The sequence below is a fragment of the Spinacia oleracea genome, chromosome 5, assembly GCF_020520425.1.
Source record: "Spinacia oleracea cultivar Varoflay chromosome 5, BTI_SOV_V1, whole genome shotgun sequence".
NCBI lineage: Eukaryota > Viridiplantae > Streptophyta > Magnoliopsida > Caryophyllales > Amaranthaceae > Spinacia > Spinacia oleracea.
This window is the reverse complement of record NC_079491.1, coordinates 20,349,298-20,376,285: the sequence shown is the minus strand read 5'-3', so window position 1 is coordinate 20,376,285 and position 26,988 is coordinate 20,349,298. Positions and strand designations below refer to the sequence as shown.

The 26,988-nt window shown below is 39.7% G+C and overlaps 2 protein-coding genes across 2 annotated transcripts; both read right to left on the bottom strand.

Annotated features, from left to right (window-relative positions):
- Positions 1–2,456: 2,456 nt before the first annotated feature.
- LOC110804510 (glycosyltransferase BC10) lies at positions 2,457–6,752 on the bottom strand. The gene is made up of 2 exons (XM_022010104.2): positions 6,046–6,752; positions 2,457–3,361 (listed from the first exon to the last, which is right to left on the bottom strand). Exons 1-2 carry the CDS (start codon positions 6,559–6,561, stop codon positions 2,720–2,722), a joined length of 1,158 nt encoding a protein of 385 aa, XP_021865796.1. The 5' UTR covers positions 6,562–6,752; the 3' UTR covers positions 2,457–2,719.
- Positions 6,753–8,147: 1,395 nt separating this feature from the next.
- On the bottom strand, positions 8,148–11,478 carry LOC110804498 (AP-3 complex subunit delta). The gene has a single exon (XM_022010091.2). The coding sequence runs from the start codon at positions 11,265–11,267 to the stop codon at positions 8,334–8,336; it is 2,934 nt and encodes a 977-aa protein (XP_021865783.1). The 5' UTR covers positions 11,268–11,478; the 3' UTR covers positions 8,148–8,333.
- Between the last annotated feature and the right edge of the window lie 15,510 nt (positions 11,479–26,988).

The following is a 26,988-nucleotide window of genomic DNA, read 5'->3' as shown; positions in this document are numbered from 1 at the left end:
ATCATCGTTTCCGGAGTATTCACTTGCTTGCCTTTGACGAACTCAGCTCCCACTGAAACCAAGATCCGTCGATTCCGAATATCCATAGATGGAGTATTTAATGCCATTAAATACTTGATCAGTTTACGTATTATTTGTGTGACCCTATGGGTTCAGTCAAGAGTAAGTTGTGGATTAATATCATTAATTCCACTTGAACTGAAGCGGCCTCTAGCTAGGCATTCAACTCACTTGATCTCACTGAATTATTAACTTGTTAATTAATACCGAACCGCATTTATTAGAATTATCATTATATGCATACTTGGACGAAGGGCATTATTTCCTTCATGGATTTCATTATCAATCATGTTGTTCAATATATATGCATGTATGGTTTGTTTTCACATGCAAGGGATGAATTATTTATAGTTATGCTATTGTACGGTATGTCTAGCATACTTTAGAGCCAATTATTCGTACCACGTTGTACTATTTATTTTACCACATGTGAAGGGTTAGCTCACGTAAGCCACCGCACATGTAGGGTTCAGTTGGGAATATTGTGTATGAAATGAATGGTCCGTTATTATTATTATTATTTATTATGGTGTTTGGTGGGCTCCCAACACCCTTCCTTTATGGAATATTCTTTTGGCCCGTTCGAAACTTATTCTAATTAAATTGTGAGTCAAGAGTCGAGTCAAGAGTCGAGTCTTGTATTCATGATTTGCGTGTTAATTACTAAATGGCTTTTGCTTGTTGAATAGTACTTAGTGAGTGATGTATGTTATAGTTTTATTTCAGTCTATTCTTGTAAGTACTCACCTTTTTGCTGACTACGTGTTTTGTGTCTTTTTGGTCATGGCCTTTGCCTTAATGACCCTATGATGATCCATCATTTGCACTTGCATTGTTGGGGAGTAGAGTAATATAGCAGGTTGGTAGATCGAAGTACGATCGAAATCATGTGGCCTGGGATGATTGAGAGAGTTGCATGTTTTTCGTACTTTAAAACTATTTCATATATACTTTAAATTGTGTTTTGAGTTTGTTGAATTTTAATACTTTGGTTTTTGGGCCATTATGGTTCCAATTTGTAGGAAGCCTCGATAATTTAATTATTTATGTTTTTAAAAAGTTAGTTGACATTAAATTCCGCTGCGTAATTCTGGTAATAGCCTTAACCGTTATCATGGTGGCGGTAATACTTTAGTAATTCCTTTATTTTAAGTTGGAAAATGGTTTTATAAAAGCAAGGAATTATTAGGGTGTTACACCTACTCCTGCTAAAATAGAAAGTTCTAACCACCTAATTAGTCAATATGCCTCCCGGGGTCCCATACAAGGGCAGAATCAGGGGGGCTGGAGCCTTTCCCCTGGTTCCAGTTAAAAAATTCTTTTGCATTTAAAGAATGATACTCATGTGTAGCTTAGTCAGTTTGCAAGGAGGTACAAACTTTGACATGTAGAGATTGAAGTTCGAATCCTGCACAACCCACAAACTAATTTTTTTTAGTGTTGTTATCAAATATCAATACAACGTACGTTTTTACATTTTTTTTTTTTAATAATATCTAATTTCTTTTATTTCCCTCCCCCTAAAAGTAAAATATTCACATTCTTGGTTTATATAGTACTGAGGAAAACTCGAGAGAAAAATAAAAGGAATACTACTTAAGTTTTTTAAACATTGTGTGCGATAAAATGCATAATATTTTTAAGAGAAACATAATATAACTGGTCTTGCCGGATCCCCCTCCCCCCCCCTGCAATTTTTCCGCCATTGATCCCATAGATATATGAAAAGTATACGAGCCTCTAACCTTTTATGGTATGAGAAAATTCAATTTACCTCAAATATAAAGGCTAATTTTATTTCAATATATATAAAAAAAATCATGTGTAATTTATCTCAAAAACAAAGGCTAATTTTTTTATGCAATTTTCCAAGGATATATAATAAATACTCGTACAAAATAAGTTAGAGATAAATGGATAATAGAAATAAATACTTAACGACTTTTTATTTGCAATATTTTAAAAATCTTCAATTCAGTCCATGTACCCCAAAATCATTGGAGCACATAATTCACACATGGACAAGACACCAGTGCTACTATTGGCCTATTGGGCATGGACATGGTACACACAACTTCTATTGCTGCTGGATGAAGGGTGAGAAATGCTGATTATTTTGGATTTCCTAAATGCGGTCATTGCCAGAGGAGTTGTTCCCTCCCCAACAAATAGCAGTATAGGTCACGGCTCATCAAATTATTTTCACTATCTAAGCTATATTTTTACTATGAAAATATGTAAATAAGATAGTCAATAAAAAAGAATGAAACAAATATTTATTATATTTATGCTCCGTAGTAAATGGTAAATAAATACGGCCGGAAAAAACAAGTGTATCCCTTAAATAAATACAGAGGGAGTATGGGATAAGAAAGATAAAGTAGTAATTTTTCATGTCCAAACTATTTAAAACGGAGGTAGTATATCAATACAAGATCTTCTACAATATAATTACACATAGCCACATAGGCTTAACAATTGACAAAATTACAAAATATCATCACCACACCAATATATGTTTTGTCCCTTTCCTATGTATCACCAAATTTACAATGAAAAAATGAAGGTATATAAATACACATTTAATCTGTTTCCTAATTTCTTCTTTCAAATCTAGTAAAAAAAAACCTAGCTAAAGACAGGACAACTCAGAAGTGCATTAGTTGAACTTCATGATTTGAGGAGCAAATCTCAACAACCTTGTTAGAGTACCAGGCATGAACTTTCTTGCAAACAAAAAACAAACATCAGTCTTTTCCCCATTATACTCACAAGTGTTGTTACTCCTTAAACTCGTAAGGAGTTCTGGAGTAACAAGTGGCCTATGGAACACACCGGGATGAGGCCCTGTTTTGGACCAATCAACCCAAGTTATACTCCTGTTTGAATTCCTCCTAGAGAATTTCATGCTAACAAATGTGGGTAAATAATGCTCATCTCCATAGCATGCACGCGTACAAAATCTTTGAAACAACGGGAAATACTCTTGATCGGACACAACTTCAATGGCTAGGCCACGGTCCATCTCGAACCATTGTGACCCCTTTCGCCATTGAGATAACATGACATGTGGCATCATGTGATAGCTATAACGCCCACGCCCCACGGGACCAGCCAAATCATAGGCCTCAACGTGACTCTTGTTTGAATTTATGAGGTGTGAATATATCGTGGAGAAATTGAAGAGTGGTATACATGACTCTGATAAAAGAATGAAACGTTCGTTTGATACGTCTAGTAGAGCGTTGGCTAGTAGACGACGTTCTGCTTCTACCATGTTGAATTTTCCCCATTCCACATCCTGTATACATTTAACAAAATAGGATTAGATGTTTGTAACTAGAACAAAATTGTGCAATTGAAATTTTGAAAAACAAATTTATACGGGATAATGTTAGATTTTTTTCAACGTAAATATTTATTAGCTCTTTATCACAACACTTGTCGAGAATCAAACATATTAACAACATAAATTGTCAATTACAGTTTTTAATTAATATACATCGTTATAATGTTAATAGTATTATATCCAAATTTCATTGATAATTAAACATATTAATGGTGTAAACCTTTAAATTATTGATTACAATTTTAAAAACGTAGGCCTCCATGGTGTTACATCTCAAATATTTCGTACCTCATACAAAATTTTGAATCCGCCCCAAAGAAAGTGCATGTATGGCTTAGGGCCTTAGGCTTTGAGAAGCTAGTTAATAATGGACCCTATGAACAAACGCATTGTTTGAGAATCAGTTGTTGCTCCGTTTTTAATTTTGACTATTTATTATTAATTAGCTATTGTATTAGTTGGTTTAATTAACTGGTTGAATTAGTAAAATATGGTTTATGCACTCGGGTGCACAATGCTTACTGTGCACCTTGTTTTTAAATGAACATATCGTTCAAATACAAAGAACATATTGTTCATACCCAAATATAGCCAATGAACATGTAGTTCAAATCCATATAACATATAGTTTAAATATTTCACTAGTACACGTACATTGAAATCATTCTCAATGTTCATTAGATTTTCAATAAATGTTCAACAGGTAGCACAATGAGCACCGTGCACCCGGGTGTATAATCCAAATTGCATTGAACTAGTTGCTAGTATAAAAATGTATAGTATACGGTTAGTTAATACTACATCCGTTTCAAAACGATCTTTACACTTTTCATTTTAGTCTGTTTTATAATATTTTTTACACTTTACTTTATTCTACTTTTGGACATGAAAATTTACTACCTTACCCTTCTTACCCCATAATATTTACAATTTTTCACTCATTTTATCTTACTTTATTCATTTTTATTTTTACACACATCCACATTTTTATACATTATTCTTACTTTATCTATATTTTATTATATTTAATAATTTTTCTACTTTTATCTTAATATTGGTGAAATAGAGACAATACGCGGTAGTGGTTTATTATGTAAAATGAGAAAACTTAGATAAAGATTGAAGTAATGAAGCACGATTTAAAGCTGATTACAATTCTGTGATACACGATGAGCACACCACACAGTCACACACGTATACTAAAGTAGTTGGACACTTTTAAGAGCAACTTAATTGGTTGACCTTTAATGAGCAGCTAATTTAGATTTTGCTTGTGGGTGGGGCCCAAACCCGCAACCAATAATTGGGATTAATTAATACTCTTAATTAAATAATGGCATTAACTTCAAGAAGATATTTTGATTTTGGAGATCAGGAATTTGCAGAGTCTTAAGCCAACATTCTAGCGTTTCCTTGGGCCTCAAGATTCTGCTTAACTTTGGGAAATTAATGACTTTGCTTATTATTGAATCAATTGACTAATTAATTTGCTATTATAGGTTTTATACTTTGCTTCTTCCTTCTCAATCCTTTATTCCTTTCTTTGCTAATTAATCTTCTCGTGGGTAGGCTATCCTACGTTCCCCCTCATCAAAAAAAATAGAGTAAAAAAAAAGTCTTCTCGTGGGTACGTAGGAATGTAGGATTAATTATACTAGTCCAGTGCAATCTTCTTATACGTCGGTTTACATTGATACTTTAAAGTGAAATAAATACTTCGTAGCATTGATATGGTGCAACTATGAGTGTCCAGAATCCGATCAAATCATGCGATATTCGAAATGTTTGATCCAAAATTAACAGGGTAAAACTCGGCTTGAGTTATTGTGCCAATTTAATTTTTATTACTCCCCCTATCCAAATTATTTGTTACACTTATCATTGCACAAAGTTTTACGTGATAAGTAGTTGTTTAGTTATCAATTGTTATTTTATTGAAAAAATAGATATGATAGGAGTTAGTGAGGTATTTAGGAGTGTAATAACTAATTTGGGATGGACGAAAAAGGAAAGTGTAACAACTAATCTGGGACAGAGGGAGTAGAAGTAATACTTACCCCTTTCTTCGTTTTTGTTTTTCATCCTTAAAATTTTTTAATAATACTAAAATTATAACTTTATGAAATTATAATTAATTAAACTATCGAATTAAAAAGAATTTTATTATTGATTATTGTTGTGATACTCAAAATGTTAGTAAATCTGCAAAACGAAGACACACCACTTAGCTAATCAGTTTCCTACTTGAATGGGTAAAAGAAAATCCCAAAAACAACGGTAACAAAAATGAAAATTTGATGAGATGTTAACTGCAACTAATTTCCCCCAAGGTAGCATTTAATCGAGACTTAGTCCACTTAATCCTCTAATTCTCATGTAGTCCTACTTGTATGCAATTCAAATCTAAGATGACGCTCGTCATAAAAATAAGTTACACATTTCTATTTATAGTTTGAACAGAACATAACAAGCTAGAAGATAATAAATTTGGAATGCTCTCTCACTCCGTCCAAATTTAGTTGTCATGTTCAGAATGTAATTTAAACTAGTAACATATGACAACTAAATCCCGACAAAGGTAGAGTAACATGTAACTGAAATAAAAGAAAATGAATAATTGGAAAGTGGAAACTAACCTTACTAGGAATTCTCCTTCCATGGAAGACAGAGTTGTTGGGAAGAGATTCGTTATAAGAAGGATGAGAATGAACATAAATAGTGTAAAGATGTTCGTACCCTTTAAAGAACATCTCCCAAAGTTGTGCCAACGGCAATGGTCCTCTAACCAAAAACATAAAAGCAATCTTTTTGGTTTTAAATTTGGACGGTAAATTCTCCCCTCCCAAATTGGGTACCATTGATGCTCTCCACAATAACTCTGGATCCTCCATCTGATGCATATAATAGCTCTTTATATTAATTGTCTCATTGATCGCAGTCGTAGTAGTATTATTAGTATCATCGTAATCATCCGAGGAGGAGGATGTGAAGTTGACGAGATCAAGGGTGAAGGGAAACGTGTGGAAATTAGGAGGAGAATCTCGGGTAAAGAATGTGCTACCGATGGTTAACCCAAAGGCGAAGATGACTAAGTATGAAACAAGATGGTTGAGGTTAATATGGATGTTTGTGTTTGTGTTGATATTCTTCATTGTGGGAAATGAATTTGAAATTTCATGAAGTCTGTATAATGTTATGATTTATATATGTGGGGAAAAGTTGTGGCTTAAACTTAAACTGGCTTTGCGTTACTAAGGTGGAAAGTTCACACAAGTAAAGCATTTTGCAAGTCTAACAATAGCAGCGTTGTGGAGAGAACATACTTGTGGTTTGAATAGTCAGCAAAGACGCCACAATTTTATTTCCTTTTACAATTTCATGCCAGCATCCTTGACCGACCTACCATCAACCTTGCTCATTTATTCTGGACAAAATCACGGGTCGGGTCAACATATCCTAGCGGGCCTGTTGTATCTAGCAATAGATCTGTCAAACGGGTCGGTCGGGTTGTAAAAAATTAATTTCGGGTTCGGGTGTTTACAAATGCTTGTTCAATATCCAGAACTTTCGGGTTCGGGTCGACCCAACAGGTTGAGAGATTTTAAAACGCGCATTATATTAATATACTTCCTACACAAATTATGAGCAAAAATTAACAAATTTTCCTACACAAGTTTATATTTGGTCAAATTCAACCATAAAATGGCGTATAATTCAAATTCAAATTAAAATTATATTACACACAACAATAATAAAAACAACGTGTTTTTTATGCTTAAATTTTCTCATAATCTCATTTTTTAGTATATATACAATGATTTTCAATCGGTCGGGTTCGATCAGGTTTTGACCCATTACTTTTCAGATAGCTCTAGTTCGGATAAAATCGGGTTACAGTCACAAAATCTTGTTCAGAACCCATTATTTTCGAGTCGGATTTAGACCGGTTTTCGGATCGGGTCGATTTTTAATAGGTCTATCTAGCAACCCGGTTTTATGGCTCACTATTTTGTGTTGGGCTGATATTTTTCAAGAACCTGACCCGCAACACAACATGGCCAGCTCACTTTTTATTCCGTTAATAACCGAGCAGCCCAATTTAGTTTCGTTTCCTTCGGCAAAATTTTGTTAAGTTCGGCGCGAGACATTGCTCATTCAACCACTAATGGGGAACTAACTCCAAGTCTCTAATGTAAATATGTAATATTCAACCACTAATATATCCAATTTCGTATGAGAAAAATTTATAAAAAGTTTATATTTCAAAAGTATACATTATCGAGATAAATCTAACAAACATACATTACTGAGAATTTATCTTCATACTTTTCATACTTTGTACACGTATTTGAAAGTGTACAAAATTTTTAGGAGCGAAGGTAGTGTTATGTTAATAATCTTACCATCGCGCTGTAATTTCCCAACAATTGAGAAAGGTCATAGTGTGTTACAGTATAACCAAAAGTTCAAAACTATAAAGACCAACAAGTATACAAGGAACTTTTAGCTGTACAAATTATTCAGAAGCAAAGTTAAGAACTTGTCGTTGATACGCCACTGTCACAGTCGCATTTTGGAATCAGAATATCAGCCAATTCTTTGATGGTTTGAGTAAAGGAGAGAATGTTAATGGTGCACCCCGCATGCAACATGGTTACTCAAATTTCTTTGATACAAGAAATGGTGAGAAATGTATGGTCAAATGCATTCCAAAGGATTTGATTGATATAAGTTGCAGAGTAAACTTTTTCAAACTAAATAAATAAATGAATGGATTACACCAAAAATCAACACAAACGCAAACACTGTGAAATGACAAATTCATGACAGAGTCTGAGAAAGATCATCACAAAGACACACCTCAATATTCAAAGGGATTGCAAAAAACCTGTGCATTTCACAAAAATCATTACAAATCCTCCTGCTATAACAAATAGTCTGGGATTTGTGGAGTTTGATTGGAGGCATTATTTGAGCTGCCCTGTTTCTCTTGTGTTTTGTGTCTGCTATGACGATGATGACTGCTCTTTTTCTTTTCCTTTCTACTTCTTTCTTCTTTACCTTCACCACTTTCACCATGACTATGCTGTCGTCTCTCCTTGCTATGATTTTTATGCTTGCTTCTTCTAGAACTCGAATTCCCAACCTCAGAATCTGCAGTAACAGAATGCTCTCTCAGATCAGGAGGACCATCAATGACGAGTGTTTCCTTCCCTTTTCTTTCAACAGATGGCTTACCAGCTTCGCTAAATTTTGATGAAGTAGACACTTCTTCATTTTCTAACAGAGCGTCCCTCACAGCCCCAGAAAGCAACTCATCTTTGATTTCTAACTTCTTTGCAGGTATGAAATTTTCACCCTCGTCTAGTTTAACAACCATTGGCCGAGGCTTAGCATGGTTTTGCCTTTTCTTAATAGTAAGTGATTGCTCAGTTAATTTCACAAGATCATTCACCTCATCTCCATTCTTATCTAGATATTTACTTTCAGTGGCAGGAGGATAATCATTAGATCCCGTTTCATCCTTCTCTGAAGTAAGATAATATAATCCATGTCTTTTGCGGTGCTGTGCAAGCAGAGATCCGGATATTGTTGATGATTCTAAATCTTCTCTACCTTGACCATTAGAAAGGGGATCATTATCTTCCTCTCTGGAACGGGAAGTTCCGAGAGAAAATGAAGTTGATGAACTTAACTGAAGGTCACTATATATCAAATCCAAATCAGTAAGATTATCTTTGAAAATAAGATCAGCAGGTACAGGAATTCTTGCTTGAGCATTTACAGAAACTGGACCAAGCTCTTCCTCAAACAGATCATCAAAGAGATTAGTGATTTCACAAACTTCAAAGTCTTTCTTCCCTGATGTTTCATGCATAGCTCCAACTCCAAGAATGTCTTGCTTCACTATCTGCACAACTCCGAGAATGTTTCGTGCCCTCTCTTGTACTTCCACTTCATGACTCCATATCAACGGTACTACAGCTGTTTCAGTCAGGTTTAACAACTTAACAACTGGGTCTTGGGTTGAAATTTCTGTCTCAGACAATGCTGAAGTGTGATTTTCTTGCAAAGCATCTTGATTGTCAAAATCCTCAAATGGCCAATTAGAATCCCTGATAGCAGACTCAAGGTTTTGCTCAGAATTTGCAATTGCTCCATGTGTTGACAAAGTACGGCTTTCAGGGGATTGCAATCCACACTTAGAATCGATTCCCAAGGATGTCAAATCGCCAGCAAGGGATGAAGCATCCACTTCTTCTCTCTGCCAGATATAACACTGAAGGCAAAACACCAAAACCTTAAATGTGGATTGAAGGTAGACAGCTCTTACTGATGGTGGCAGTAAATTAGTACGTGGCTGCAACAATGCCTCCATCAATTCAAATGGGTTCTTTGAAAACTCAACATACTCACCAGAAACCCAAGCAGCAGCAGATAATATCCCATGTAAGAAAGGGTTACCAAGTAATGCAGGATCAGTTAACAGATCCCGACCAACCTTGACCAATTCTGGTCTTGCATCCTTTACTCTCATACCAATATCAACAAGCTGGCTCTCAATTTCCTCCCCTGATTGACAGTGCGGTACCCTGGCCATTTCGCCAAGAAGTGATACATACCAATCAAAATCGAAAACAATCTCATAATAATTCCCAGAACAAGTTACCAGAATTGATCTGAGGATCTCATTACAGAATTCAGGGTCGGACTTCAAGGCAAAATTAACTAAAACCTTGGTAATTTCAGCCACATTATCCTCCGACACCATGGACATGAGAAGACGCAGCGAAGCTAGCTTAATATTAGGATCCACATCACTAAGAGACTTAAGCACAACATCTTTATTTTCCAACACCGCCCACAAGTGCTTAGTAGCAAGATCAGAAAGCGCTTGTAAACCAAGATACTTTAGATTAGGATCATCCTCAGCCAACAACTCCCTAATCTTCACACTAGCAAGCTTAACAGCAGATTCATGATCACTCAAACTACTCACTACAGTCCGAATACACTCAAACACCAGCGACTTCGCCATGGATTTCTCCATAATCTCGCAAATTGGACCAACAATCTTCTTCCCTAACCTAGGCTCTAACAATGCCAACTTACCAAACATCTTCAACACCTTAATCAACACCCAATTATTCTTACAATCAATCAAAATCCGATAAAACTCGGGCGCTAATGGCAAATATGCCTTTGGGTCTCGTAAACTAAGCTCACAGAACACCCCAACAGCCGCCGAAACAGCCTGAGGGTCTGAACTCTCCAAATTGTCAACTAATCTCTTAAAACACACCCGAACAGCGTCTGGGTATTTATTAAAAACCCTCAAAACAACAGCAATCGCCTTCTTCTTAACATAAGGTCTAGTACTAGACAACAATGTAAACAAATCATTGCATAAATCACGACATAAATCCGATGTTCCTATAACCGATAAGCATTGAAGAGCAAGACTCACCTCGAAATCATTCGCACTGGAAAGATCTTTCCTGAACTGATTTGTCACAAGAAGAAGAACCTCGGTAGATTCGTTGAAAGTAGCAGAAGCAGCTAAATACCCAATTCGTTTGAGATTGAATTGCGGGTAGCTGATTACTTCTACTACATGAAACGCAGCCCAAGAAATGTCGAATCCGTAAATTGAATGAAGGTATGTTAGCTTGAGAAGTGCGGTTGATTTTGTTTGTGGGTCTGTTGATTTGATTTCGCGGCGAATTTCTTCGATTGATTTTGAGAGGAAAGATGAAATGGATGTTGATGATTCTGGGGAATGGAGTCGGATTCCTTTGATTAAATCGTCTAATGAACGTTGAAAAAATGAGTCCATTATTGATGATGAGTTCGCCATTGATGGTTTTTGATGGAGGTTTTATGATTTTGGGGAATCCATGGAACGAGAATTGGAGGTTTCTATTGTCCGAATTGAGACAGTTTAGAAGATGATGATTGCGAATTGTGGTGACAGGAATCTTAATCAAGTGTAGAATGGTCAAAAGTTTTGAGACCTAAATTTTATTTTATTTTTTTATTTTTTTTATGTTGAGCCAAATATTGAGACACTCTCTTGGAAGAGGGCACATTGACGATGAATCGTGATTAAACGAGGAATTTTACATAATCTACTTTATCGATCTATATATTCTAGACCTGTTAAATGGGTCGGTCGGATCGGGTTATAAAAAAAAAATATTTGTGTTCGGGTTGAATTGGGTCGGTCACTTTCGTGTTCGGGTTTACAAATGCTTGTTCAAGGCACATAACTTCGAGTTCGGGTCAACTTAATGGGCTGAAAGATTTTAACGCGCATTATATTTTCATTAATTTATGTGATAAATATACAAAATATGGGCACAAATTAACAAATTTTTCTACACAAGTTTATGTTACGCACAACAATAGTAAAAACAACGTGTTTATTAAGCTTAAATTGTCTCATAATCTCACTTATTACTATAAATACAATCATTTTCAATCGGTCGGGTCCAAAACGGGTTCGATTGGGTTTTGACCCATCATTTTTCGGGTTGCTCGGATTCGGGTAAAATCGGATTGCGGATCACAAAATCTTGTTCAAGACCCAGTATTTTCGGGCCGGGTTCGGGTCGATTTTCGGATCGGGTCGATTTTTAGCAGGTCTAATATACTCCCTCTGTTTTTGTTTTATTTTTCTAATGAGTTATATTTGGGCCTAAAAAATAGGTGGAAAAAACAAGAGAATGGGCAAAGTGCAATAAAATAGATATAATCTATACTATATATTAAAAGGCGTTTCTATAAACGTTTACATGCCACGTGGCGCTCTCCCTCAATCCATAAATCAACAATGTCATCAATCCACTTTCATTCAAAAAATGAGATAAATGGTTTGAACAAGATTCAAACCCGAAACCTTCACTCCCAACACTAAAGTGTTATCCAATTGAGCTATGACTTTTTATATGCTGTCTTTGCAAAATCAATATAAATGTTAATACAGAAAAATTAAGGCGTTTCTATAAACGTTTACATGCCACGTGGCGCTCTCCCTCAATCCATAAATCAACATTGTTGTCAATCCACTTTCATTTAAAAAATGAGATAAATGGTTTGTATAAGATTCGAACCCGCAACCTTCACTTTCAACACTAAAGTGTTATCCCATTGAGCTATGACTTTTTATATGTTATCTTTGCAAAATCAATATAAATGTTAATACAGAAAAATTAACTTGTGAAAAAATTCTTACATAATTTCATTAAATATAATAATTAATTGTTGTTCACATAATACTCCGGGGCATCGCCCGGGCCAAAATACTAGTTATTATCATGGAAAAGAGGTAAGATAATATGAATAATGATTGTCGGAAATAGAATTAAGTAGATGTGGATACATAAAAAATAAAACATCTCTTTTTGAAAAGTGGATACTTTAAAAAAAATCTATTTTCCAAACTAGCTAAAGTTTTACCAAAACTATTTTGACTTTGTAGCAAAAACCAAACCGGTTTGGTTGGTTCATATTTTATATAGTGAACCGGGTTATTTTTTAATTTTTTTAATTAATCTTTTATTTTTATCTACTTTATACTCCTAATTGGTTTTTTATTTCTTATGAAATTGTTTGTAAATAACTTAAAATCTTGCTCCAGGTATTATAATTTCGATACATACAACATAGTAGTAAATTCAAATACAAAGAAAATGTAGAGTAGTCATTGTATAACAACTAAATACAATTATAAGAGAAACATGTACGAAGTAATCAACTAAATATATAATTAAATTGAGTCGGTAAATGTTACAAGATAAAGAAAACATAGTATTTGTTTATGCCAAATTTCGTCTAGGGGCGATTTTTGGCTTAGGTCGACACTAACTAAGCGATAATTAAATAAAGGAAGACAAAAAGAGACACGACACAGAGAAGTGTTGACGCGGAAAACCCAGGAATAAGGTAAAAAACCGCGGATAGCTATGAGGCTATCAATCCACTAAGTTTCCTATATGATTGTTTGTATCTTATTCTAGAAATCAATGTAACAAAATATAAATAACGAATACAAGAATGATTTGAATGCTTTTATGGCTTGAGAGTATGAGAGCTTGAGTTTTTCTGTGCTTCGCTCGTCTTCGTCTTCGTCCTTTTATAGGAAATTTCCAACGGTCTGGTTGGTTGAGAGAATCCCACAAAGATAGGGATATCTTTGTCGCACGTCTCTTTGGTCTTCAACTGACTCCACGTTTCTCGCGCATGCCTTGGACTCGTTCCTGCTATCATGACGGCGCTGCCCATCGTGGGCTTTAGGTTAGCTTATCTTTATTGGCCTGCCCAGAGATGACGCGTCCCTACGTTCTTGCGCGTTGTCGTCTGTCCTTCGTCGTCTATGCCTCGTCATACGACGCCACGTCGGACGTATCTTCCTGGAACTATGCTTACCTGCGACACGACAGAACCTGGTTGACACGACATGATCAAACGTTAGTGCGGTTATGTCGTTAGTCCAAAAAGTGGGATAACAGTTTGCCCCCAATTGTGAATTTGCGGAGTCATACAGAGCGAAAGAAACAATTCAAATTTAAAAAATAAAAAACCGTCTTCAACTGCCTAGTTCGTGGGACAAACCGTTCGGAATTCCAGAGTAATAAATATCGATTCGCGACATGCAATAAAGTTCTTCACACCAAGATTTTTCAAAAAATTTCTAGATCCGAAAGCAGAAGAGAGAAGAGGGAGAAAGTGAAGTCGATTTTCGCACTGAGTTTGCTCGATTTCAGGTAAAATTTGCTTTCTTTTTTCGATTTTCTTGTAGATTTTTGTAAGTGAGATGGGTAGATCTAAGTCGGTTGTGGTGAGAGGAAAGGGGGAGTCGGGATCCACTCGGGTTAAGTCCCTTAACCCGATATATTCTACTGTGGTGGACCCGACGGCGTTTGTTGAACTTGCTGGTTTGCCGCCGTCGGCGGAAGTGAAGATTCCCGGCCTGGACGAGGGAGCCTTTGACTGTCCAGAGGGGTATGTGGTTATGTACGAGTATCCGTTCACAATTGGCTTCAAATTCCCTTTCACTCCTCTAGTTAGATCCTTTATCGAGGTTTTCCATTTGAGCCCGGGTCAGTTGATGCCCCAGATATGGCGGGTTTTCACGGTGGTGCACGGAGTCACTGCAAACTGGCGAGCGCCGTTTGACCTGTCTGACTTGATGTATACTTACGACCTAGCGCTGCAGAAGTGTTGTAGGTATACCTTGGTCACGAAGAAGGGGAAGACGAACTTAGGTGTTGGTTTAGGTGTGAACGACAGGGGTTAGCAGAGTCGTTTTGTCTTCGTAGGCAAAGATTCTCTGGGAGATAAAGGGCGGTTTCTGGTCGAGGGATGGACGACGGAAGGAAAATGTGTTGTTTTGTCTTTGTTTCTCGTCGTTTTACTGAACGTCGCCTTACTTGGTTTTGTTTTGCAGTTGTCAAGGCGTCGTCGTTGACTGAGTTGAACGCTGATTCTGAGGACAAGTATCAGAAATTCTTGGGTTATTCTGTCGAGGATAGGTCTTTTAGTCGCGACGGGGAGTTTTTAGACGAGCAAGAGGTGAACCGGTCAGGCGCCGTCGCCGAGGAGGAGGAAATAGACGAGGAATCAGGTCAACTGACTCGTCGTCGGAAAAGGTTGGATTTGCTTGAAGAGGTAGTGGCAAACTCGTCGTCCGCCGAAGGTGAAGTAGGCGATATGGCTGACAACTCAGGTATTTGACGTTTGTTTATTTTGGGGTTTGTATATATTTTTTGTTTTTGCTTTGGATAGTGTTTGACCTTGATCTTTTGTATTGGGTGTAGAGCACACTTTGTCGTCTAGGCCTGTGTCGAGGATGTCTCAAAGCGAGATTCAGGAGCGTGCGAGGAAACGATTGAGGTCGTCCTCGACTTCTGGTGGACAAGGTATGACGGTCGTACCTCGGTTTTCTGCGATAGGTTCGTCGGCTGAGACGCCTGTCGTCATAGGAGCCGAAGGCTTTCAACCGATTGCTTCGTCATCGCCCCCGCAGCCGTTCAAGGCGTCGTCTGCTGCTGTCGACGTTGGTAAAGTGTCTGTTTCGTCGGCCAAGAAGCGTCCTGCTGAGACGAATCCCGTCGAGGATACGGTTATCACTTTGCCCCCAGGCTTCTTGGGTGATGAAGAGGCGTCTGTTATATGGCCTTTCGCTGATCGCTTGATCTTGCCTACGACGTATCGACGATATCACGAGGTGGATCCTCTTCCTGTCGCGTCGGACGCTGCTGAACTTAGCCTGCGGGTGAGTTTTATTTAGTTTTTTCTTCTTTTCTTTTTTGTTTGCAAAAGATGTTTGTTGTGTAAATCTGTTCTGGCATTGGTTTTGCGCAGGCATCGCAGGCTGCCTTGGCTGTGTGTAGGCAATGTTCGTTGCTGTGCGACGAGGTGACGAATGCGAGGCAGCTGGCGGCGACGGCGAAGAAGGCGGCCGTGTCGTGGGAGGCGAAGTGGAAGGCTGCTGAGAAGAAGGTCGTGGACCTCGCTGCGGTGGTTAAGGCCAAGGGTGATCAATTGAAAGGTAAGGATAAGCAGTTAGCCGACGTGGCTAAAGATCTGGAGAAAGTGAAGGGAGAGTTGGCCTCGACGACGGAGGAGTTAGATGGATTGAGGAGCTTGTACGACGCCCTGCAGGAGGAGGCGAAGGACGTCGAGGCTCTCGCTATATGGAGGACGCGGGCGCAAATGATGTACTCCTGCTTGATTGGGGAGACTAGCATTTGGCCGTGTCAGAAGGAGGTGGACGACTACCTGGCTAATGGCGGTACCATGGCTGATCTGTCGGTGCCCGTGGTGGATTCGGAAGAGTTAGCGAAGACGGCTGACACCGCCAGTACTGAGGCGACAGAGGTGGACGCTGCCTTGTTGGTGGTGGATGCGCCTGTTCTGGAGCAAGAGGGGGAGGTGTTAGCTGTTGGGCGCGAAGAGGAGGCTCTCGTCGTCGTTTCTCAAGACGAGGCGTTGGACGTGGCGTCGGTGGAGGTGCCAGTCGTGACTGACGTCGTCGTGCCCCCAGAGCAGGAGTCGGAGCAGGAGATCGTAGCCTCTACACAGGAAGAAGGGATGTAATAGTTTGTAGTTTTTGAATTTCTGTTGGTTTTTGTGTTTTGTTTGTTTTTACTCGTCGTCGGTGGCGGCGGCGAGGTGTTTGGATAATGTTTTGTGTTTGAATTTCGGAAGTCGTGGCCTTAGGGGTCGCGCAATTTGTATTTTGCTATATAAGTGTGTTCCTCTCTTTTTCTTACTTGTATGTTCTTTGTGACTCTTGTGTTTTGAAGCTTTTGTCGTGCGTCGTGTGGCATGTGTTTTACGGGTAACAAATATTGAAATGGTGGCATTACATGTATGTAAAACCGTACCTGCGTCGGTTGCTCGTTTGTTAATCACTTGGGATTCATTTTTCGTCATGCGTCGTGTGCTATCTTCTGCAAAAGAAAACATGGGTTGCTAGGAGGATTGGCCGTTGGGGATGCCAACGGCCCTCCGATGCCTAAGTCAGTAACAATTTCAAACAAATAAAGCGACAAAAAATAAGGAAGAAGGTATAAACGATGGTACGACAACTGATAAAATTGGCTACGACGGATATTTTAAAAGTGATAGAGTTTAAGATGTGTAGCGTTCCAGCTTCGGGGGACCGACTTGCCGTCTTTAGTAACGAGCCTGTATGCCCCCTTTCCGACGATTTTATCGATCAAGTATGGTCCTTCCCAAGCTGGCACGAGTTTACCTGCGTTTAATTCTTTTGTGTTTTGGAACACTTTGCGCAACACCCAGTCGCCCTCCTTGAACACTTTTACTTTGACGTTTTTGTTGAAGCATTTCGCCACAATCTGTTGTTGCGACGCCATTCTTATCAACGCTGCTTCTCTGAAGTCTTCCGTGTTGTCGAGGTTTTCACTAAGCTCGACGTCGTTCTGCTCTGGCGTCATGAGTCCATATCGTGCACTGGGCAGTGTCACTTCAGGGGGTAGTACTGCTTCGCACCCGTAAACGAGTGAGAAGGGGGTCTGTCCCGTCGCCGTCCTAGGCATCGTCCTGTTGGCCCATAGGATGGATGGAAGCTCTTCTGCCCATCGTCCCTTCTTATCGTCCAGCCGCTTTTTTAGCGATGCGATGATTGTTTTGTTGCTGGATTCCACCTGTCCATTTGCTTGGGGGTATCTTGGCGTTGACGTCTTTAGCTCAATGTTCCACGTCTTGCAGAAAGCCCTAGTCTTGTCGCTGATGAATTGGGATCATTTGTCGCATATGATTTCTGATGGCACTCCGAATCTGCATATAATGTTAGTCCATATGAACGAACATACCTCTTTGTCTCTTACCTGTTGGAACGCACCTGCTTCTATCCACTTAGAAAAATAATCTGTTAGAGCTAGCATGAAGAACTTTTGTCCTGGGGCGACGGGTAATTTACCGACGATGTCCATTCCCCATTTCATGAAAGGCCACGGAGTTAAGGTGGGGTGTAAGAATTCAGATGGTTTATGTGTCATACCTGCGTGTCGTTGACATTTGTCGCACTTAGCTACGTACCTCATTGCGTCTTTGAGCATCGTTGGCCAATAGTATCCGTTTCTTTTGATTCTGGTTGACAGGCTTCGTCCTCCTTCATGTCCGCCACATTCTCCTTCGTGGTATTGCTTTTGTAGTCTTTCCCATTTTGCTTTTTCTGCGCATCGCATCAACATTCCGTTCGCTGATCTTTTAAATAATATACCCTGCAAAATAACATATCGTGAAGCTTTGAAAAGTATTTTCCTGGCCTCGAGCTTGTCGTCGGGTAGGGTTTCATGTGTTAGGTAGTCGAGGATGGGCTTGGTCCAGCTGTCGGTGTTTGTGGTTGATAGGACGAGGCTGGCATCTTGTGGTATGTCTTTTTCAATAGCGGGTGACAATAGGTGTACTAGAGGTATGGTCGAGAATGGTGACTTTCTGAGTGCGGATCCTAGATTGGCAAGGGCGTCGGCTTGCGTGTTCAAGTCTCGTGGCACTTGTTTAATGGAGAGGGGTTTGAATTTGGAGGCTAGCTTTTTTGCTTTTTCGAGGTACAAGGTCATTTTCAGGTCTTTAGCCTCGTAGTCGCCGTTGATCTGGTTGACGGTTAATTGTGAGTCGCTAAAGATGTTGAGTCCGCTTGCCCCCAATTTTTCAGCTAGCGTCAGTCCGGCGATTAACGCCTCGTATTCTGCTTCGTTGTTTGTCGCTTTGAAGTCGCAGCGTATGGCTTGTGCTATCATGTCCCCTTGTGGTGACTTTAGCACGACGCCTAGACCTGCACCGCGAAAGTTAGACGAACCGTCGACGAAGAGCGTCCATATCTCTTCTACGTTATTGATGAGTTTGACTTCGTCGTCTGCTATTTTCTCCAAGTCGGGGCTAAAGTCTGCCACAAAGTCTGCTAGTGCCTGCGATTTCACCGCCGTTCTTGGTTGGTATTTGATGTCGAAGCTTCCTAGCGCCATCGTCCATTTCTCCATTCGACCTGTTAGTTCTGGTCTACGCATCACATACTTGATTAGATAATTAGTCATCACCACTATTTGGTGAGTTTCGAAATAATGCCTTAGTTTTCTAGCTGCAGTAACGAGTGCTAAAACGAGTTTTTCGAGGGAGGAATACCTGGTTTCCGCTTCTAGTAGCGACTTACTTATGTAGTAAATAGGTAGATGTTGCGTTTCGTCTTCTCGGGCCAGGACCGCGCTGACTGCTGTGGAGCTGACGGCTAGGTACAGTTGTAGGACTTCGCCTTCTTTGGGTTTGGACAGGAGGGGTGGCGACATCATGTATTTTTTCAGGTTTTGCAAGGCTGCTTCGTGGTCGTCGGACCAGTCAAAACCTTTGTTTTTCCGCAAGACGTCGTAGAATAGACGATACTTGTCCGACGACCGCGAGATAAAACGATTTAGCGCCGCCACTCTTCCTGTCAAGCGTTGTACCTCTTTTATGTTCCTGGGGGATTGAATGTTGATGATTGCGCGCACCTGGTCGGGGCTAGCCTCGATTCCTCTTTGGGTGACGATGTAACCTAAGAATTTCCCTGCAGACACTCCGAAAGAACATTTAGTTGGGTTAAGTTTCATACCGTATTTTCTCAATATGTCGAAGGATTGTCGTAGGTGTTCGACATGGTCGTCGGCCTTCCTTGATTTTACTAGCATGTCGTCGATGTAGACCTCCATCGTGTCTCCAAGTTGGTCTTTGAACATTTTGTTGACCAATCGTTGGTACGTTGCACCTGCATTTTTAAGACCAAAAGGCATGACTTTATAACAATAAATTCCTCTGTCTGTTACAAAAGATGTTTTCTCCTGGTCGTCTGGGTGCATAAGGATCTGGTTGTATCCGGAGTAGGCGTCCATAAATGTTAGTAGCTCATGTCCAGTAGTGGCGTCGACCAGGGCGTCGATGTGCGGCAGCGGGAATGGGTCTTTAGGGCATGCTTTGTTGATGTCTGTGAAGTCGATACAGACTCTCCACTTTCCGTTCTTTTTACTGACGACGACGACATTTGCTAACCAATCTGGATACTTGATTCTCTGATTTTCCCGGAGTCTATCAGTTTTTGGATTTCTTCGTCTATGATTTTATTTCTCTCAGGTGCGAATTTTCGTCGTTTATGTTTCACTGGTTTGAAGTTGGGGTCGACATTGAGTTTGTGGGTGATGACTTCTGAACTGATTCCTGTCATGTCCTCGTGCGACCAAGCGAAGCAGTCCGAGTTTTCTCTTAGGAATGACACTATCTGACTTCTGATGTTGTCAGGCAGCGACGCTCCGATCCTTACTACTTGGTCTGGCTTTGCCTGATCTAGTATAATCTCATCGATCTGTTGGTCGTCGGGGTCGTCTACCGTCGACCCTGGCTGTAATTGCTAGATGGATGACTTTGATGGTTTCAGCGCCGTTTCATAACATTTCTTTGCGTCCCTTTGTTGTCCTTTGATTTCCATGACTCCCCATTTGGTTGGGAACTTGATTGACTGGTGGTATGTCGACGGCACTGCCTTCATTTTGTGGATCCATGGTCGTCCCAAAATGACGTTGTATGCTGATGGGCAGTCGACGACGTTGAACTTGGTCATCACATTAACACCTTCTGCGTACGTAGGCAGCGATATCTCTCCTACTGTTTGTAGCGATTCTCCACTGAATCCTACTAGGACTGTCGACCTTCTGATTATACTCTTTTCGTCTAGTCCCATTTCCTGCAGAGCCTCTAGGAACAATACGTTTGCTGAGCTGCCGTTGTCGATCAGTATCCTTTTGATGAGAGCGTTGCCTATTGGGAGCGATATGACTAGCCCGTCATGATGTTCCTGTATTGTGTCGGTTGAGTCTGAGTCGTCGAAGGTTATTATCATCGCTGCTAATGACTTGTCGAGTGCTACTTCATCTTCGGTCTGCCCCTCTTTGACGGCTTCAGATTCGCCCCTGTTGATTTTTTTAGCTGCAGAAGAAGTTAGTCCACATATATCTGAACCACCAGAAATAACGTTTACCACTTTTTCGAACGTGGGCGGGGCCGGTCGGTCGCCGCTTGGTGCTGGGTTGGGTTGGGAGCTGTTATCCTTGTTGTACGTCTCCTTTCCTTTGTCGCTCAGTAGGTCCTTTAGGTGGCCTCTTTTCAATAGATACGCCACCTCCTTTTTGAGGGAGATGCATTCCTCGGTTGTGTGGCCATTGTCGCGGTGGAAGTCGCACCACCTGCTCATGTCCTTCGTAGAGTCTGGTTTGTCGCTCTTCTTAGGCCATCTGACGGTACCACCTACACTTTGAAGGGCGTTTACCACGCCTCCGATGTCGACGTTGAAGCCATACTCGGAGATGGGGGGATAAACGACCCGTTCATTCCTGTAAACACTGTTAGTATCATCATATTGATTGACATTTTGTACCTGACTCTGGCGGTTGTATGGTTGGTGTCTTCAGCTGTTGTTCCTTGGGGTGTACGACCTCCTGTCGCTGCTGCCCCCTGCTGGTCGTTGAGAAACCATTCGTGTAATCTCGTCGTCTTCAATCCGCATCTGGGCAGTAGCCCTCGATCTGACTTCTTCGAAGGTTGCACAAGGATATTTGGTTAGTTCCCGGTACAGCTCCGAGTTGGGGACGAGACCTCTCTTGAATGCTTCGATGGCTGTCCTGACATCACAGTTTTTTATACTAATTTTCTCACAATTAAAACGGTTAAAATAATCGCGTACCGACTCGGCAGGTCCTTGGACCAACCGATAGAGGTCACTTGTTTGTTTCTCCAACTTGCGACTGCTGGCGAATTATTGGTAGAAGGCGTTGATGAGGTCGGACAGGCAGAAGATAGATCCAGGTGTTATGTTCATGAGCCGTTCCAGGGCTGCTCCGTCGAGGGTTCCTCCGAAGGATTTGCACATGACGGGCTCGACCAGGTCGTAGGGGATGCTGATCTGCCACATTCGCTGCTTGTAGAAGTTGACGTGTCTGTATGGATCAGACGTTCCGTCATACAGGGTGGTCCAGGTAGGGAGTCGGAGCTGGTGTGGTACCGTCACCCTAGCGATCGCTTCACAGAACGGCGATACTGCATACCCGTCGGTCGGCTCGGTTTCCACGGGCGTGGGTGCCCCCGGCAGTTTGGTCATCAGCTTCATCATCAACGAGCATCGCTTCTTCATGTGATTTTCCATCTTATTTAGGCGCTTGGTGACGGGGTCCGGTGTTGCTTCGTCTTCTTCCCCATGTGGCTCCTCACCGTCGGACAGGTCCTCAGAGTCGTCAGTCATTTCGAATATCAACTTCTTCGGTTTTGCACCTGGCTTGTAACGCGATTGATACCTGGTACTTTTCACGGATTCGAGCTCCTTCTGGAGGTTTTCAATGGAGGCCCTTTCTTGGGCCAACTCTGCTTGGGCCTTCTCGTAGGCCGCTTTCATCTCTGCGTGCGTCATCTCTTCAGTAGTCATGGTGTGTAGGGTGATTTTGTGTGAAACCTAGTTAATGTCCCCACAGACGGCGCCAAACTGTTTATGCCAAATTTCGTCTAGGGGCGATCTTTGGCTTAGGTCGACACTAACTAAGCGATAATTAAATAAAGGAAGACAAAAAGAGACACGACACAGAGAAGTGTTGACGCGGAAAACCCAGGAATAAGGTAAAAAACCGCGGATAGCTATGAGGCTATCAATCCACTAAGTTTCCTATATGATTGTTTGTATCTTATTCTAGAAATCAATGTAACAAAATATAAATAACGAATACAAGAATGATTTGAATGCTTTTATGGCTTGAGAGTATGAGAGCTTGAGTTTTTCTGTGCTTCGCTCGTCTTCGTCTTCGTCCTTTTATAGGAAATTTCCAACGGTCTGGTTGGTTGAGAGAATCCCACAAAGATAGGGATATCTTTGTCGCACGTCTCTTTGGTCTTCAACTGACTCCACGTTTCTCGCGCATGCCTTGGACTCGTTCCTGCTATCATGACGGCGCTGCCCATCGTGGGCTTTAGGTTAGCTTATCTTTATTGGCCTGCCCAGAGATGACGCGTCCCTACGTTCTTGCGCGTTGTCGTCTGTCCTTCGTCGTCTATGCCTCGTCATATGACGCCACGTCGGACGTATCATCCTGGAACTATGCTTACCTGCGACACGACAGAACCTGGTTGACACGACATAATCAAACGTTAGTGCGGTTATGTCGTTAGTCCAAAAAGTGGGATAACAGTATTAAGCTTAAGTTTGCTAAAGAGAAACATTAAAACCTTTAAACTTAAATTTAAGAAATCCATAAACTTAAATTTGAGAATTCCAAAACTAACCACTGACCTTGAAAATTTGTCCAAAATAACTTGTACTCACTGTAGAACTCGATAGTCAGGTTGTAACGCCCCGACCTCTAATTCAATTATTAAAGCATAATTAGCAGCGGAATTAACCTAATTGGTCGGGACATTACCTGCCGTAACTTCCTTTTTGGAAATTACAAGGCAAACATCAATTATAAGCTATTAAATACTCCATAATATATATAATAATCCTTTATATTATCAAAAAGTACATAACTTACTAAAAGTCTTTAATTAAAAACTATTAAAACGTTAAGCATAAACTAGGTGATTAATACTATAGTGAAATTCCTTGCCACTACTCGTTTCCATCGTTCCCCGCAGTACCTAAAACAGAAAACAAAACGGTGAGCCGAAGACTCAGTAACGACTACCCTAGCAACGTAAATTCATTTCAACTCATTTTATTTAATAACACAGGGAGAATAGAATAGGTAAAACATTTAATAAAACATCATATTTAATTCATTCATAAACTTTTAATGAAAACGTCATTCATAAACTTTTAATTAACATGCTAGTTGTCGGCAAGTACGAACCGTTAAGGAATTCTCCACTGGGCCTGGGCCCATAAGAGCCTGGGCTCATCGTAACATGGGGCCTGGGCCCTAAGCCTGGGCTCATAAACCATGGGAGCCTGGGCTCGTAATCCATGGGTGGACAGATGTCCGTGGTGCATGCATGACCGGTAGATAGGAAGATGGTAGTTTATATACCGCCAGACAAACCAAGTCTTTCACTTTCATTTATCATGTTTTATGTATTTTTACCAAGCCTTGGCTTGTATTTCAGTTGAAATAACATAACTCATTTAACTCATAAAACAATCATTTTGATCCTGGGATCAATAAAATATCAATTCTTTCATAGCATTGCATAAACATCATTTTATGAGAAAACTCAATCAAATCATATTATAGGAAACAATTAAATCAAATCATATTTCATCCCACAATCCATAAAACACATCAAAACATTTAATTCATAAATTCAATCATAACGTCATAATTTCAAAAATCATATTTATAAGGGGATTGCGGGTACTAGCAATAGCCGTTACCTCACTTCCACGATTTTGCTAAGGATTTTCCTTGGTTCGTTCGTCCTGAGTTCCGAGTCCAATTTCTTTCAAAATAATAAATTATTGAATTAGTATTAAAACGATAAATAATCTAAAAATCGATATTTTATAAATAATAAATTTTATAAGTAATGAATTTATAAATAACGAATTTTAATAAAATATCATTTCGAAATTTAATGAAAATATTATTAATCTAATTTTCAATCGAAATATATATAGATATTTCATAAATCGATTTTCATGAAAATATTATTTAAAATTCCGTTTTTGCTAATTCAAGATAGTAATTTATTTTAATAAAATCGATAATTACCTGAAAATAATGAACAATTTTATTAGTAAATAACTTAAATTATCAAAATTTATTAAAACAAGCAAATTAATAATTAGAAATCTGAAAATACAATTTAGTTTGTAACTCAGCCAAAGCCCAAATGAAACATGGCCCAATTTTTAATATGGGTTGGAAGGGAATCAAAGTTTTAAAATAAAACTTTGATTTTGGTTTGTTTGGAACAGGGCAGGGCACGAGCAGGGGGGAAAAGCACGGCGGAGAAGAGCCGAAGAGAAGGGGCGACGGGGCTGGGTTTGGTGGCGGCGGGAAACTCCGGTGAAGGCGAAGGTGGTGGTGGTTTGTACGGTGGTGGTACAGGCGAAGAAAGGAGGAGGGAATATGGGGCATGGCTTAAGCGAAAAAACAAAGGAATTCTATGGGGTTTTTCGATCGGTTTTGGGGGAGGAGGAAGGGCTGTGGCGGCTGGCTGGGCGGCGCAGAAGGTTTGTGTCGGTGGTGGTGATGGTGGATAGTGGTGGGGCGTTGCGTTGGTGGTGCTGTGAGCAAGGAAAGAGAAAAGAAACAGGGGAGGGGCAGGGGTGTACGTGTGGAGGAGGAGAGGAAGCAGGGAGGTACGGTGGTCGACGGTGGGTGGTCAGGTGGTGGTCGAATGGTTGGGGTGGTGTTAATGGTGGTGAACGGCGGTGGATACAGTGGTCGTTGGTGGTGATTGCTCGAACCAGAAAAGATGAAGAGGAGAGAAATTGGTTTCTGGTTTTGGTTTTTGATGTTGAATTTCCTGAAATGGAAATGAAATTTGTATATAGGAAGAGTGAAGAGCAAGGAGAGGTGCTTGGGGTCCAAGTATCTGAACTTGGACTGAATTGAGGGAAAGAAGGAAGTCTTGACTTCTGCTTTTTGCGTGAAGAGCAAGGGAAGAGGAGAAGGAAGAAATTTTTTCACTCATTTGCACGTGGAAAGCAAGCAGAAAAAGAGAAAAGGGGATTTTGACTCTTTTAAGGGCAATTTCGTAATTTCACATTATTTGGCCAAAAATTCAGAAATTGTTGCTACTTTTGAAACTTACTAAAAATAGAAATGTTTAATTAAAATAATTCTTTATAAAAATTATCGTTAACGAAAAATAAATAAATTTTCGTTTATAAATTTATCGTTTAAAATAAATCGTAAAAACGATTAAAATAACGAAATTCGATTATTCGTAATTATTTAAAACGAAATCAAGCTAATAAATATTTTTAATTTTAATAAATCAAGTTTAAAAATTTCGGGGTATTACATCCTTACCCCCTTAGAAAAAGTTTCGTCCTCGAAACTGGAGCTCAGTCGAACTTGCAATTCTTAGAATCATACAAGTCATATTTAATCGTTCTATTCGTCATTCATTAATAGAAAACATACATGTCATAACCAATCATTTGATCTCGCGCATAAGCATGGTTGATACATTACATTATTCACAGAAAACGTAGTGATTCGTATATCATATCGTTCTTAGGCAACTATTTGAAGATATTTCGTTTTCGTTTGTTATTAGGCTCCTTTGCTGCAGGAATCTTGTCGTTTGACTTTCATTACTTGATTCGTTTTGCTTTCGAACTTCGATCTTTTCTTCTACGCTATAACTTTGTCGATTACGTTCGTTGCAGGGGTTCGAGTCCAATCATGTGACTAGGAATACATCGTTAGACATACTTTGTTACTTATCCTTTATATTCTAAGTCGACAACCTCGGATTTATCAAGTGTGCCTTTACCAGAAACAATCTAGCTCGCAGAAAACTTAGTTCAGACTACCTAGTCCTATAGATACGTCGTTTGTTGACTTTCTAATCTCAATTCCATTGCAATCCTCAATCATTCTTTTCTAATTTCTAACATTCAATGATATCATCAACCTTATTGATAGATTAACTCTTGATAACTTCTTTTGGTAGAATCCTCAAGATCTTATTCATGTGTCAACTCAGATGGGTCTTTTATCATAACTCATGTTGGGTTCATAACATTTCTGTTTAACTTCCTAGCTTCCTAAATATAGGCATATTAATCATCTTTTAGTCCTTCCGCATGCGTTTCCTTGATTTTACTTCAACACAATGGTGTTCAACATGTTCTTTCCTAAGTCGAATTCTTTCAACAATGGAGGGCTCAGCCCAAATTACGTGACTCGATCCTTGAACACAGCCTGGTTGAGATCTCTACATATACTCAAAAATATACGGTAGATACTTTAGCATAGATTAGTCTAGGTTGTTCACTCTAGATTGTCGTTTCATAGCCTTCAAAACTACTTTCTTGCCAACTTGACATATTTCAAAACTTCATGAACTCCTGTATTTTCCTCAAATTTGTT

What these genes read in the sequence shown, in the direction of transcription:
- LOC110804510 (XM_022010104.2), bottom strand. Translation starts at nt 6,561, where the DNA reads ATGAAGAATATCAACACAAACACAAACATCCATATTAACCTCAACCAT. An exon ending in GAAGGAGAATTCCTAGTAAG is followed by an intron (nt 3,362 to 6,045) that starts GTTAGTTTCCAC and finishes AAATGTATACAG; the next exon opens with GATGTGGAATGGGGAAAATT.
- LOC110804498 (XM_022010091.2), bottom strand. Translation starts at nt 11,267, where the DNA reads ATGGCGAACTCATCATCAATAATGGACTCATTTTTTCAACGTTCATTA.